This window comes from Brachyhypopomus gauderio, unplaced genomic scaffold (assembly GCF_052324685.1).
Source record: "Brachyhypopomus gauderio isolate BG-103 unplaced genomic scaffold, BGAUD_0.2 sc98, whole genome shotgun sequence".
Classification (NCBI taxonomy): Eukaryota; Metazoa; Chordata; class Actinopteri; order Gymnotiformes; family Hypopomidae; genus Brachyhypopomus; species Brachyhypopomus gauderio.
The window spans coordinates 357,457-373,229 of record NW_027506919.1 but is presented as its reverse complement, the minus strand read 5'-3'; the positions used below and the strand labels follow the sequence as shown (position 1 = coordinate 373,229).

Genomic DNA, 15,773 nt, shown 5'->3' with positions numbered 1-15,773 from the left:
GCCAAGCGCTGTCGTTAGGAAAGAGCTGGCCGTCAAAATTACACCACCGCAATGGTTAAGAAACACTGTGACGTTGAATGGTGAATTGTGCTGGGGGAATTGCCAGCACACGCCCACAACCCCAACTGGCATTGTACCTCCCCCCCCCCCCATCGGACGTTCCACATGCATTCATATTCGGTTCATGCGGACCCAAGGCCCACCACACCTGAACCTTACCTGCTTCACATTTTGTTACAAACTACGAAGAAAAATGTAGACTGAGAGCACTGAACTGGGCCCCTTCACCCATGTCCCCTAGCTCTACACCTGTGTTAAGCCCCACCTACCCCACACCTGTGTTAAGCCCCACCTACCCCACACCTGTATTAAGCCCCACCTACCCCACACCTGTGTTAAGCCCCACCTACCCCACACCTGTGTTAAGCCCCACCTACCCCACACCTGTGTTAAGCCCCACCTACCCCACACCTGTGTTAAGCCCCACCTACCCCACACCTGTGTTAAGCCCCACCTACCCCACACCTGTGCTTTCTGGAGTGTCAGTTCACGGTCGCTTTGGTTCTGTATTTCTTGTGTCTGTATCGATTTCAGTTACGGTTTGCTTGTAAAAAATAACTGAACCACATTTTTAAATGATTGATCCACTAAAGAATAAAATCTAATGGTTTTCCCATGAAAGAGCTGCCTGGGTTGGGTGATGTTTGTATGCGTCAGGTTATCAACATCAAGCGTATAGTAACAGCAAGGACACATTTACTACACACCACCTGCTCCAGTCCTGCACAGAGGACCCGAGTAATGACTACAGACACATGGGTGGAGACCAGACACATGAGATTAACAGGAGTGGTGTGTGTAAGGTGTCTCGCCTGTCCCCATAAGACTTCATGACTAAACCAGTCCCCATGAGGTCATAAATAGTTACGTTTTTATAACATCTGTGCACAGTTATTTAATGTGTTGCATGAGCTTGACCAGTCCAGAGAAATGTCTGAACATGTTAAATTGAGGAACATTTTAAAATCTCATGTTCAAGATTGACTTAGAACGTGAGAAATTGTCAGGTACGTATAATTTCAGAAATTTGCATTTTCCCTGCTGGCAAAAAAAAAAAGAGGACCAAACCGATTCTGAGCAGGTGATTTCCGTGCAGATTTGTTCAGATGCCCCAATAAAATGGTGGCCAGCTGAGGGATCACACCCCAGCAGATCAGAACGCCAGCACCACCTGTCCCCCACCCCGTTCAGCTAACGAGGCCCATGAGCTGGAACCCTGGCCTGCAGCGATGTGAGAGAAGACCAGGAGCAGGAGCAGGAGGCTGCACACTGAGGAGCGTGTATACACACTTTCAGTTTTCCTCCAGCCCGATCATGTTCCTGACCAAAAGGACACACATCATCCCCTCCCCACCAGTCCTGCCAAGAGCTGTTTATTGGAAAGGTTTTGGGGTGCCAATCCTGCAGTAGATTTCTTCAAAGAGGGACTTTTAAAAACAAAACTAAATTAAGAGAACTGTACACATAAATGTTTGAACTTCATTTTACAAAAATTCAGCCGGAGGATTTGTTTGTGAGTGGAGCAGTCACAGAAAATAAACAAGACAGCAGTTGGCCAAGTCCAGTCCTGAAGATCTGTGGGAGAAAATTGTGTGTGTGTGTGTGTGTGTGTGTGTGTGTGAGGAAAGAAAATGCAGTTTGTGACTGCCATCCACTGAGATGCTTCAGAAACAGGAATAAAGGTCACAGAGGTCAAAAGGTCAGAGTTCATTTTTTGCTCTTCTTTGCCTTCTTGTGTGAGCGGTGGGGTGATCGTGATGATGATTTGCGGGACTTGCGCTGTGGCGATGGGGATCGAGAGCGCTTTGACCTCCTCGGTGACCGAGATCGTGTCCTTCAGGAGCAGAAAGCAAGCGAAAGACCAGTTAGCTTTGCTACACACGCAGTTCTACAAGTCTTCACAGTGTCACATATAACGAGCCTCATTACAGTCCTGATGACACATTAATTGGTTAATAGCTGTTCGCCATTAATTACTATAGTGATTAATTGACTAACGATAACGTGATGCCATAGAAATGTGTACCTCTCTCTCCTCTCCTCCTCATCACGGCTCCTCCCCCTGCTCCTCTCTTGATCCTCGTTCTTCCTGGTTCTCTCTCTGTCCCGGTCCTTCTCCCTCTCTCTGTCTCTGTCCTTCTCTCTCTCTCTGTCTCTGTCCTTCTCTCTCTCTCTGTCTCTGTCCTTCTCCCTCTCTCGTCCTTTACTCCGGTCCTCCCCCCGGTCTCTGCGCTCCTCTTTTCGGAGGCGGTCCTTCTGCTTGCCCGTAGACCTGTCCTTCCTCTCCTCCTCGTCTTTGTCGAACTCCTGCAGAGAGAGCGGGGCAGAGTCAGCACAGTGCAGCCGTACTCACCTGCCACACCAACCCCACCCCTTCAGCTGGGTTTAAGTACAGGCACCGATACGGCCATGCAATTATGGAGAACTTTGGATTTTGCACGGTTGGTAGGAGCAGTTCAGAAAGGTGTGTGTGTGTACCTTCTGTAGCAACTTGTTTCTATAGTGTTGAACCTGCTGCTGCACACTCATGCTGGATTTCCTCTGCCTTTTCCCAGATTCCAACTCATCCTGAAACTTCATCACCTTCACCTGCCCCACACACACACACACACACACACACACACACACACACACACACAGTGGAGTTGTGGAGCCGCTGGCCCCGGCCGGCGTGTGTTCCCGTGGCTCCTCCCCCTGCCACTCACCTCCAGCTCTCGTAGGCGGGTCCTCTTGTTCTCAGACATCTCGAAGTTGCGCAGGCTGCTCTTAAACTCCGCCCCCTCATACCTGCTGGGACTGGTGGCGTCATCACCGCTGCTGCTGTCATCATCCGAGTCCACTTCATTCTCCTTGCCCTCGCTAGAGAGAGAGAGAGAGAGAGAGGAGAGGAGAGGAGAGAGAGAGAGAGAGAGAGAGAGAGAGAGAGAGAGAGATAGGGGGGAAGAAGAGAGAGAGAGCATGCTAGTTACTAAATGGTTCTGGTCTGGATGACTCATGCTAGCAGTTCAGAGTTTGGCGTTGATTCTGCAGCTATGTGCTGGACTGCCAGCTCTCCACCGACGTCAGATCGTTACGGTAACATTACATTCACAACCTTCCTCAGACGCCAGAACGGGTCGTTCAGTGCAGGGCAGCCACAGGGGGCGGCACCTCAGAGGAGAGGAACTCACCCATCACTCCTGCCGTCGTCCGAGTCCATCTTAGCTACACCATCAAACACACAAGAACATCACAGCGCTTATGTTACAGTGGACAAGGTCACGTTGGGGAACAACACACATCACTTAGACTTAGTTATATGATTTTGGATAGGGTCTGTGTGTGTGATGTGTGGAATGTGTATATATATGTGTGTGTGTATCTGTGTGAAGGTGTGTGTGGGTGTGTATGTATGTGTATATACACGTGTGTGTGTGTTTACCTGAAGGCTCAATGTCGTCGACTCTTTCCCATTTCGACAGGGCCACACTGGGTAATGTCTTGTCCAAACCCTCATCCACTGCGTTTTTACACACACACACACACACACACACACACACACACACACACACACACACACACACACTGAATGTGCCTGATGTATCAGAAGAAGCTGTGTGTGAGTCTACTAGACACGCCCCTCTCTCATAAGCCCCGCCCTTTCTTCTCCACTCACGTGGCACGCCGTCGATGTCGTCCACCGGGGGGCCGAGGGGGACGCCGTCCAGGTCGTCCACGGGGACGCCATCAATGGAGGACGGGTCCCATGGCATGGGGGAGCCATCCAGATCATCCAGAGGCGTCCCGTCGATCTCCGCCCCGTCCAGGGGAGTGCCGTCTAACGGAGCCCCGTCCAAGCCTGGGGAGGACACCTGCATTTGGGGGGGGCTGATTAGTGGCACTCCTTAATGCTGCATAGAATGAGTGAATCATGGCTACTGCCGCACAGTCAACCCTGTCGGAGTATTTCTACTGAGGCCTTGTGCTGGGGCTTCATCATAAACTTCACAGAGGGTCTGATGTCTCTCACCTCTTTCTTCTCGATCACTTCCTCTCCTGGTTTGATCAGGCCCAGGAAGATATTCTGCAGCTGTATCAGAAAGGATTCTGGGTAAATGGCCCAGTCTTCCCAGGCACGGAAGCAGGCCATGATCCTTTGCTAAAGGGAGGGAGAGAGAGAGACAGAAAAAAACTAAATCAAAACACAGAGGACACAGAGGGTAGCGAGAGAGAGAGTAGGAGTGTGGGTGTAGGAGCTGTGGTGTAGGTGAGCGGGTGTAGGAGCTGCTCACCTTAAACTGCTCCGCCTGCAGTCTGGCCTGGATGTTCCGATACGCTTCACCCACGTCACTGAAGATCTGAGGCAGCCGTGACTCAAAACTGCAAAACAGACAAACCCCCTTAATATACACCACATATACATACATACATACATACATACATACAAATACAGACACCCCCTTAATATACACCACATATACATACATACATACAAATACAGACACCCCCTTAATATACACCACATATACATGCATACATACATACAAACACAGACACCCCCTTAATATACACCACATATACATACATACATACAAATACAGACACCCCCTTAATATACACCACATACATACATACAAATACAGACACCCCCTTAATATACACCACATATACATACATACAAATACAGACGACACCCCCTTAATATACACCACATATACATACATACATACATACATACATACAAATACAGACACCCCCTTAATATATACCACATATACATACATACATACATACAAATACAGACACCCCCTTAATATACACCACATTTACATAGACCCCCCTTAATAAATACCACATATACATACATACATACATACATATACAGACACCCCCTTAATATACACCACACACACACATACAAATACAGACACCCCCTTAATATACACCACACACACACACACACACACACACACACACACACACACACACACACACACACACACACAGTAAACTCTCGTTAACACACACTAGACTATGAGCAGCTAGTCGGTGTTTATTGTACAGCTCACACAGGGGCTACATGGAGAGGCAAAGCCCCTCACTGATGACATCATCACCATTGCCTCAGTCACTCCTTTACTATTTATTTTTACATTTATGTATATTATGTTACATTTTGTTCTTTTTTAAGTTGCAAATGAATGATATGTAATATGAATATGTATAATTATATGGTTATTTGTAGCAGTGTTTTGCATATTTTTTGCATATGTGTTTCTTGCGCACAGTTCTCGTCCCACAGGCCTGTGCATGGCCGGCCTGTGCATGGCCAGCCTGCTTGTGCGGAGAGAAGCTGAACTGCCCCATGGATCGGCTCATTTACCCCAGCCTACACCAGCCAGGGGCACGTACTCACACCACCTGATTATTTACCCCAGCCTACACCGGCCAGGGGCACATTCTCACACCACCTGATTATTTACCCCAGCCTACACCGGCCAGGGGCACATTCTCACACCACCTGATTATTTACCCCAGCCTACACCAGCCAGGGGCACATTCTCACACCACCTGCTCTTTTACCCCAGCCTACACCAGCCAGGGGCACATTCTCACACCACCTGATCATTTACCCCAGCGTACACCGGCCAGGGGCACGTTCTCACACCACCTGATCATTTAGCCCAGCCTACACCAGCCAGGGGCACGTTCTCACACCACCTGATTATTTACCCCAGCCTACACCAGCCCGGGGCACGTACTCACACCACCTGATTATTTACCCCAGCCTACACCAGCCCGGGGCACGTACTCACACCACCTGATTATTTACCCCAGCGTACACCGGCCAGGGGCACGTTCTCACACCACCTGCTCATTTACCCCAGCCTACACCAGCCCGGGGCACGTACTCACACCACCTGATTATTTACCCCAGCGTACACCGGCCAGGGGCACGTTCTCACACCACCTGATCATTTACCCCAGCGTACAGCAGCCCGGGGCACTTTCTCACACCACCTCATCAACTGGTCTGAAAAGCAGCTGCATTTTGTATGTCCATCTTTTATAAAATAACTGCGATATTTAACCATCATTTCACATCAAATGCAGAAGTGTAGTCTCATCCATGTTGTCATCCAAGAAGTGCTTAAATAAATACTTTAAGGTTTTTTGTCTTTATCTACATCATGCAGCCCACACACACACACACACACACACACACACACACACACACACACACACACATATATAATATGATATGATATAATATGAATCAAGATGAGGAGAGAGGGAGGGGGAGAGAGAGAGAGAGGAAGGGATGGGGAGAGAGAGGTGGTGGATAGAGAGAGGGAGGGAGGGAGAGAGAGGGAGTGAAGGATGGATAGAGAGAGGGAGGGAGAGAGAGAGCTTACTATTTGCGGTAGTAGGAGGCATTAGCAACTTTGGCACAGGAGTTGTACAAGATGTCTGAAACCAGATACAGCCTTGCAACCTGCACAGAAAAAGAGCACAGTGATTGTGTGTGTGTGTGTGTGTGTGTGTGTAAAGCGTATGCCTTGGAGTGTGTGTGCACGCTGACCTTCTTCTGTAGGGGTGTGTGCAGTATAGAGAGGGCCTCGGCGATGCAGGTCACCACCTCCTCCGCAGCCTCGGCCCTCTCCAGACAGAAGAGCATCGCATCACCGATCTCCACCCTGCGAGGGGTTAAACCCCTCAACAACGCCTCCAGCTGCTCCCTGTGCCTGACACATACAGCGGCATGTCACTAACCTTCACCCGCAGACACACTCAAGGTCGCCTCCAGCCGCACACACACTCAAGGTCGCCTCCACCCGCACACACACTCAACGTCGCCTCCACCCGCAGACACACTCAAGGTCGCCTCCAGCCGCACACACACTCAAGGTCGCCTCCACCCGCACACACACTCAAGGTCGCCTCCACCCGCACACACACTCAAGGTCGCCTCCACCCGCACACACACATACTCTGCCTTCAACTGTCCTTTCTTCAGCTCCTCCTCCTGGGATGGGGAATCCCCATCCTCTTGCTCCTCATCGCCGTGGAGATATGGATTGAGGACAGGGGGTTTCCATAAAGAGCCACACCGGAACATTCGGAAGGGAGACGTCTTCCACTCGTTCGGGCTCTCTCCCTGCTCAGAGAGAGAGAGAGAGAGAGAGAGATGGACAGAGAGAAAGAGAGGGGGAGGAGGAAGAAGGAAAAATGGAAAGAGAGAGAAGAGTGTAGGGAGAGATGGAGGTGCAAATTCAGGTGTGAGAACAGGAAGCAGAGGTCCAGGTTAATAAAGTCCATCCGTCGAGAGCACTGATCCAGTTCTGCGGTGATTGGAGCTGCAGGCCCGGCGAGGGTCCACTCACCTGCAGGATGGAGTAGAGCTTCCACCTGTAGTACACGTGCTCCTGGCTCTTGTTATCAAACAGAAACCTGCGTGAGACACAAAAGGCTTCAGTGACACAAACACAGCTGACCTCAGAGCCCTGACGTATGTTTACGCAACAGTTCACACACACCTGCGTGCTCTAAATCACACACACCTGAAGTCCGGATTGTTCTTCTCCCGGCTCATGATGATGGCCTCAAACATGGGCCCCTCCCTCACCACAAACTCGATCATCCTGTGGATGAGGCACAGCAAGCTCCTGCCCAGCCAAAACACAGAGAGATGAGAGTATGACCCACAGTCCCCGCCTCCTCCCTGATAACCCCGCCCCCCCCCTCGCTCGCTCAGCGTGGCGGTGCCGTGTCCCCCTAAACCGGGCCCATCTCGAGCTCTCACCCACAGCCCCGCCCTCCGGCCCGAGGTTAGTCCCAAACTTAAAGCCAAATAGTCCTGGCTCTGGTGTTCTAGTTCCAAATGTCAGGTGTGGTAGAGGATGAAACTGAGCTCAGGAGGAGGGAGGAGCCGCAGGTGCAGGGCTACCTTACTGAGGCCACACCCCCCAGACCCACCCCTTAAAGCTGCCCGATGCATGCTTCGTCCAGCTGACGGTGGTAGTAAGGAGACCCTCTCCCATTCCATAAAACCCCAGCCAAATATGTGAATGTATCTACAGGACTTTTATTTTGGAAAAGCATGGTTTCTGGGGCCCCTTTAACCCTCTTTTAGTGGCGTATTTCCAAACTCCATTTGGCGTCTTTAAGTTGGCTTCTATGTCCTCAAGAGTTCACTGTGCTTTCAGGCACTGAATAACAACTCCAAAACGGAGAGCTGTTTTGAGACTGATTTTGAGGTGTGTACCACAGAATTATTTCACACACACAGTCTAAATGTATGACTGTGGCTTTCTGTAGTTGCTAAGTGTACATGTGGGTGTTCGCTGTCTGATGACTACTGGTTGAAAACCGTGTGTACTAATGGGGAATCATCAGGTATTATTAGGGTAGCCCCAGTGTCCTATGTCTGTCTGGGGTGTGTGTCTGTGATCTCACAGTCTATGTGCTAATTTCAACGCTACACCTGGTACACACCTGGTACACCTGGTTCTGGGGTTGCTAAATGCTGTCTAGGCCTACCGCACGTGTGTGTGTGAGAGATTTTCGGAGTCATACTGTAATATCAAATGGATAAAGAGTGTGTACCTTTCTGATGGGATAACCACTGTCACTACGGCGTCGTACAGAGTCTGTTCGTGACGTCAAACCACGTGATGAAGATACAAACAATAACATGAGTTTATGTTTACAAAAACCGCACCACAGTCACACAAAAGTGCAAAACATCGTCACTGTAGTCACACACACAGTGCAGAAGTGTGCTCGGCTCAGAATCCACTCTAGACTCATCTAGTCACTTTGAGATTACGTAAGCCCGCAATTTATATGGGATACGACATTAATACTGCTCATCAGAAGATATTGGTGTTCAGTGACGGTTAAAAAAACCTGCCTCTCTGGCCTGAAGACCCACCACACCTGACAACCATGTTAACCTTACGGACATGCCAGTGTGACTTTGACTCGTCAAATGCTAACCTGCCATTAAGCAGATTAGCATTGTTTTCATAAACTAGTATGAGAAGCCTGGTTAATTTCATTTTATGAACTCCTAACTAAAGGAAATAATAGTAAAACGAACAAAGATACAATGTTTGCTAAAATGCACTGTACGTGTAAAATTAACAAATCCTACTGTCAGATTCACCTAAATGAAAACCCCCATTTTAAACGCTACTCCAACACAAAAGCCCCACCCCCACGCTGGAGCTGTGGGCGGAGTTTCACCTTATAGAAGTCCTCCTGCGATCGGCTGCGGGGCTTGGTGAAGTCGTTGCGGAAGCGGTCTCGCGGCTGGGCGTTGAAAGGGAGGCCGGAGGGCGGCGGGGGTGCCGTGGTCTTCAGCACCCCGACGGGCGTGTAGAGGGGCTGGGGCGGGATACGCACCGCCTTCCCCCATCCCAGCTTCATCTCGAAACCCATCACCGTTTTACCTGAAGGGGGCGGAAGGGGGCTTCACGGTGAACGGACGCCACCCAAGCCAAACAGAACGAAGACGCCTCCCCAGCTTGAGCTCACAAACATAACACTACTCATTTAACTAGAGCGGGCCTTCCTGTAGTCTATCCCTCTTTCCCAGCAGCAGACTGAAGCCCTTCTCACCTGGGCATCAGTCACCTCGCTCATTTTTATTTAGTTTTTTTTTATCGTAAAATGTTTGAGTGGCTTAGGCTCAGTATGCAGGTTACAGCGTTTCATTCCTTCCGCAGTTTTAACACGTAATGAGGAGAGCGGGCTTCCACGGCCGGGGAGAGCGGAGGGACGGGGAGATACTCGCCATCCAGCGCCGCCAACGCTCTCTCCGCGTCCTTGCGCGTCATGAAGGCCACGAAGCCGCGGTTGGTCACCCTGGTGCGCTCCTCCTCCGTCCGCGGCCACATGATCTTCACGCTCGCCAGCGGGCCGTACTTGCCGAACTCCTTACACAGCATCTCCTCCGTCATCTGCCACACACACACACACACACACACACACACACACACACACACAGTGGTTATGTGTGCATTCAACCTGACAACAAGGAAACACTCTTGTAATCGTTGGTCACTCTATAATGGCAGGTCTCCATCATGTTTTCTGTTTTAGACAATGACCACACTCAGCCCGTTACACGTGTACCTTGGGGTTGATGCAGCCAATGTAGAGGTTAGTGGTCGTTGGCACTGTGGGGTCGTCATCAAATACTGGATGAAAAGAACACACAGGGCAGAGTGAGGATGGACCTCTCAGACACACAACACGAAGAACCTTCATCAACACATTCAACGCAAAGCGGGATTAGGACAGCACAGAGAACACACCCACAGCACTTCTCACCACTACACGACCAGCTGTGTGCTGAGCCAACACTGTGTGTGTGTGTGTGTGTGTGTGTGTGTGTGTGTGTGGGCCTCACTGGAGCGGCGCGTCATGGGCAGGTCCAGGTCTGGGTACACCCCTCCTGGGTCGTTCTTCTTCCGCTTGTAGCGCTCCTCCCTCTCCTCCTGTATTCTGGGACACACAGCGAGACTCACTGGCCTGCTCTCCACATCCTGCTACTGTTGCATGGTAAACACCAGTCAAACGTCATCCATCACTTAAAAAAGCACAACTACAGAAGTGCAGTGTGTGGCCCGGTTTCCCCCCACACTGCACCACTTCAAGCCCAACGCGGGCAGACTGTGCACAGACGCTACGCTAAGAGCATGTGGCAGTGTGGGGGAAGCACGCTCAAAGAAACAAACCAAACACGCGCAAGCTTGACCCCCCCCGGCCTGCTGCATGAGCGCAGAGAAAAGGGAGACACTGGTGAGACAGCAGCGAGAAAGAGTGAGAAGCTCATAGCCGCGTGGTGCGGCCCTATGCGAGTGGCAGGAAGACCTACTGTTTCAGTTCTTCTTTGAAGAGCTCCAGATTACTCTTCTTCTTCTCTTCCGCTTTCTTTTTGACAACCTGTGAGGAGAGACAAGGATTCCCGTAGGTTAGGCCATGCTCGGCCAAATCGACTCTGCACCCTAAACTGGGCGTGGCTTCGCTCACACACCCCACTGCCACTCACATTTTTCCGTAGCTCGGCAGGCTGCAGCGACAACACGCTCGCAGGGATGGGAGCAAACTTCGCCGCGGGTCTGTACAGCTTACTCTTCTTCACCTCAGCAGCCTCTTCCTCTGTAGGAGGGATAGGGAGAGAGAGAGAGGATTTACAAAATCCCTGCACATCAGTGCTGTTTAACGCAAGGGACCGATCGGGAGGACAGGACACTCAATAACCAACACAGCTGGGTGTGCTGGGAGTCTGAACAGACCAGGAATGCAATGGCAAAGGAAGGGTCTGCAGGGACTGTGAAAAGTAAGAAAATCTTAGGACCACAATCTTAATGATAGTACACAAAGTGCCTCCTTTAAAACTCCGTCTTACAACCCTGCCTAAGCCAGGATACATTTGCAAACCCACCCCAAGGGTCATCTGTCAGTTCATGTAAAGAGCTGAAAGAACAGTTTGACTTGTGCAGGCACACTTTACACAAGCTTAGACTTCAGCTCCGTCACATGTCCTGTTACAGAAGACTTTCCGACAGCACTGCGGTCCACAGTTTTTTCACCTTTAGTGGCGTTCACGATCCCCCCTCGTACGAACGTCTTAACGTTGCCCTTCTCGCTGCCGTCAAAAGATGCCAAGAACTCCTCAAAAACCTCAGCAGCCTTCTCCTCCTCCTACAAACCACAGCAACAAACAGTCATACAGGAAAAAAAACGTCATTTTCATTTACAAAAGTGAATAATACCTGCAATAATATGACAACGATGCTATAGTACCACAGTAGACACTGCTGGTATTTTTGTTTTTATTAGATAAGCCTGCGGTTACATATCCTGCTCCTGCAGAGTTTATTTCCAACACAAATTACATGGGCTTGAAAACAATGTTCATACTAGAGGGCGGAATTTATTTTCCTATATGCGACACAGATCAGATCTGATATTTTAAGTAATGTGAAAACACACAAAAATTCTTTTTGATTTCATATTACTGCCTACACCTCCTGCCCACTGGTAGCAGTTGTGTGCTGCCCCCACATCTCCCCACACAGGGCCAACAACAGAGTAGCAACACTAATGGTTTTGGTGTTTATCACCTTCTAGCCCCAAGACTGGGTCTAATCTTCACAATGAGCACCCATGACTGCTATGTCACTCACTTAACTGACAGACAGCCTCATAAATACCATGCCCACTTTGGTTATCATTTACAGCAATTAAAAAGTCATGCATGCTACACTGTTATTCTAAATGTTCATGCTGATGACATGGGCATTTTACAAGCATAGTTTTAAAAGCTTAAACCAACAACATAAATAAAGATGAGGGGGGTAGAAGAAAACGAAAGGGGGACTGAAAAGGCAGGTAAATATTAAGATGTTCCTCTGGAGACACTGACTACCTGACACGGTTCCCCAGAAGGAGATAACCAGGAGCAACACTCGCGGTACCTTTTTCTTGAGCTCCTCTTGCTCCTTCTTGGTCAGGACCCTCTTCACTCCCGCGGACTTCCCTTTTTTGTCTGCCATGTCGACTATAATTTGAGACAACACACGGAATACCATCATCATCATCATCCTCTTATCAAACTTAGTTCACTCGAGACCCAGAACAACGTTTGATGAACGCAGTGGCCCCCGACTGAAGACACACTTCTAACAACATCACCAATCATCATCTAGTCCCCCCGAAACAACAACACAAAGCCGTGTTTGTGCAACCCAACCACACACACACACACCATGTCACACGCACACGCACAACACGCGTGTGATTCCGCAGACGTGATGGACCCAAACCCTGGCTAGGGCGGCTAGCTGCGAGGCTAGCGAGGCTAATGTTCTTTGGGCTCACAACCACAGCACCAGAGGTGCTCGTTAGCACACTCTGTGCTTGCTTGGCACATTAAAACCTGCATATAACGTTAATAAAAGGTTCATGATAAGGTGGTAAAATGGTTAATTGTCACGGAAGGCGCCACCCCCCTAAAGAGATAGCCGACCAGCTACTTAGCCAGGCTAGCTAGGTACCCAATTCACCAGCCTCAAGTTAACTTCTGAGGACGGTCGTCAGCAAACGAGCCTCACGAAACAAGCTGAAGACCAGGGAGGTGCTATCGTGCGCCCAGTTGTTGTGTGTGCGTTAAGAATCAACAGCGAGACTTACATGGTTGATGCCATAAAGAATGAACCGTGCGTTTTATTATTAATCCGCCATTTTGGATTTTCTAAAAATGGAAATAGCGGAAAATGACGCGACGAGAGCGGGACCAATCAGAGCGGAGCTCCTTGAAGCGTCGCCAACGGACGTGCGCGCTGTTCGGGAGCAGGAAAACGGGGACGCCATGTTGGGACAAGCGTGAAAGTTATTATTAAAGGAAACACTTTAAGCTCAAGCTAAACACCAACACAGCCGCCGGTGTAGGTGGTGTGGCGCGATGGTTATCGCATTAGCCTGCTTTGATCAGATTTTTATGGCCGTTCAAAAATTGGTGGGTTTCAATCCCGCCAGAGTCGCATCTTTTCTGAAGTTCCGAAAAGCCTCACATGCCACCAACTATATCGCTGTTTAATTAGGAGGAGCATGTCAGGTAGAGAATTCAAGTGCCATCGAGTGAGCTTGTTGAGTTCCAACTATCGGTTTCCACCCATTTGACCAGAGTTGTATAATCCAGGTTCAGAAAGTAAAAGTCCTCACCAGGATTTTGCTCAAGCTTGCTAGATTTTCTAATTAGTGCAATCCAGGTAAAATTAGTGGAATCAACACAATCTAGGAAGCTTGAGCAAAATCCTGGTGAGGACTTTTACTTTCTGAACCTGGATTATACAACTGCATTTGACTCTTTTCTACGGGTTTCTTATGGCATGTGTTCTACACGAAACGCATCGTGTTTTGAAGTTACCAGTTCATTGTGAGTTGTTGACATCTGTGCAGAAATACTTTGCTTGATTTCTTTGTGTTCTGCTGTTACATCAACACCTTGACACCTGGGTTCTGATCCCTTAATCAAGCACTGCTGAGAGGAAAATGCAATAAGAGTATATCGGGCAAAATTCATCAACCAGATTCGCACAAGATCAGGGGCGCAGATGGAAATTCTGAAGTGAGGGGGACCAAGCTGTACAAAATATATATAATATAAATCTTATAATAATAAGATATAAATAATAATATAAATCTGGAGGGGACATGTCCCCCTCGTCCCCAGTGCCATCCGCGCCCCTGCACAAGATGAAATTTTATTAGCACAGCAAACTTTTTTTTTCAGCAAACCATGAAGCGTTGCACCTGCCTAGTAAACAGGAAGTCTTGGGTTCAAATCCCAGTTATGCCTGTTTTCTTTGAAAACAACAAAATTCATCGCTCCTCACTAAAGACACCAGTCCACAACAAAACTCCATGGAGCGGCGCCGTGGCTTAGCTGGTCATAGCGCCTGTCTAGTAAACAGGAAGTCCTGTGTTCAAATCCCAGCAGTGCCTTTCAATTATGTAAGCAGTTGTTAGGTCATGACATTCAGCCTCCTGCTGAAGAGCAACTGTCAAAACTTTAACACATACTGAGCTCTGTGGGGCAATGGATAGCACATTGGACTTCTAGACGCAGGTATGTGGCCATTCAAAGGTTGTGGGTTCGAGTCCCACCAGAGTTGTTTTTTCTTTGAAAACAACAAAATTCATCGCTCCTCACTAAAGACTCCTGTCCACAACAAAACTCCATGGAGCGGCGCCGTGGCTTAGCTGGTCATAGCGCCTGTCTAGTAAACAGGAAGTCCTGGGTTCAAATCCCAGCGGTGCCTTTCTATTATGTAAGCAGTTGTTAGGTCATGACATTCAGCCTCATGCTGAAGAGCAACTATCAAAACTTTAACACATAGTGGGCTCTGTGGCGCAATGGATAGCGCATTGGACTTCTAGACGCAGGTACGTGGCCATTCAAAGGTTGTGGGTTCGAGTCCCACCAGAGTTGCTTTTTCTTTGAAAAAAACAAAATTCATCGCTCCTCACTAATGACACCAATCCACAGTAAAAAACCCATGGTACGGCACCGTGGCTTAGCTGGTCATTGCGCCTGTCTAGTAAACAGGAAGTCCTGAGTTCAAATTCCAGCGGTGCCTTTCTGTTATGTTAGGTCATGACATTAAGCCTCCTGCTGAAGAGCAACTGTCAAAACTTTAACACGTACTGGACTATGTGGCGCAATGGATAGCACATTGGACATCTAGTTGCAGGTGTGTGGCCATTTGAAGGTTGTGTGTTCGAGTCCCACCAGAGTTGTTTTTTCTTTGAAAACAACAAAATTCATCGCTCCTCACTAAAGACTCCAGTCCACAACAAAACTCCATGGAGCGGCGCCGTGGCTTAGCTAGTCATAGCGCCTGTCTAGTAAACAGGAAGTCCTGGGTTCAAATCCCAGCGGTGCCTTTCTATTATGTAAGCAGTTGTTAGGTCATGACATTCAGCCTCATGCTGAAGAGCAACTGTCAAAACTTTAACACATATTGAGCTCTTTGGGGCAATGGATAGCGCATTGGACTTCTAGACGCAGGTACGTGGCCATTCAAAGGTTGTGGGTTCGTGTCCCACCAGACTTGCTTTTTCTTTGAAAACAACAAAATTCATCGCTCCTCACTAATGACACCAATCCACAGTAAAAAACCCTTGGTACTGCGCCGTGGCTTAGCTGGTCATAGCCC

The 15,773-nt window shown here is 49.0% G+C and overlaps 1 protein-coding gene and 1 non-coding gene across 2 annotated transcripts; one reads left to right on the top strand and one right to left on the bottom strand.

Annotated features, from left to right (window-relative positions):
• Positions 1–739: 739 nt before the first annotated feature.
• On the bottom strand, positions 740–13,362 carry LOC143496634 (U2 snRNP-associated SURP motif-containing protein-like). The gene is made up of 24 exons (XM_076992814.1): positions 13,246–13,362; positions 12,531–12,613; positions 11,643–11,754; positions 11,099–11,208; positions 10,925–10,992; positions 10,457–10,551; positions 10,180–10,244; positions 9,839–10,004; positions 9,289–9,494; positions 8,647–8,690; positions 7,602–7,706; positions 7,425–7,491; positions 7,032–7,198; positions 6,623–6,785; positions 6,456–6,535; positions 4,332–4,419; positions 4,070–4,198; positions 3,716–3,911; positions 3,482–3,559; positions 3,231–3,264; positions 2,766–2,919; positions 2,539–2,649; positions 2,087–2,367; positions 740–1,894 (listed from the first exon to the last, which is right to left on the bottom strand). Exons 2-24 carry the CDS (start codon positions 12,606–12,608, stop codon positions 1,768–1,770), a joined length of 2,724 nt encoding a protein of 907 aa, XP_076848929.1. The 5' UTR covers positions 12,609–12,613; positions 13,246–13,362; the 3' UTR covers positions 740–1,767.
• A 1,440-nt stretch (positions 13,363–14,802) lies between these two features.
• Positions 14,803–14,876, top strand: trnat-agu (transfer RNA threonine (anticodon AGU)). The gene has a single exon. It is a non-coding gene; the product is annotated as a tRNA-Thr (tRNA).
• The last annotated feature ends 897 nt before the right edge of the window (positions 14,877–15,773 follow it).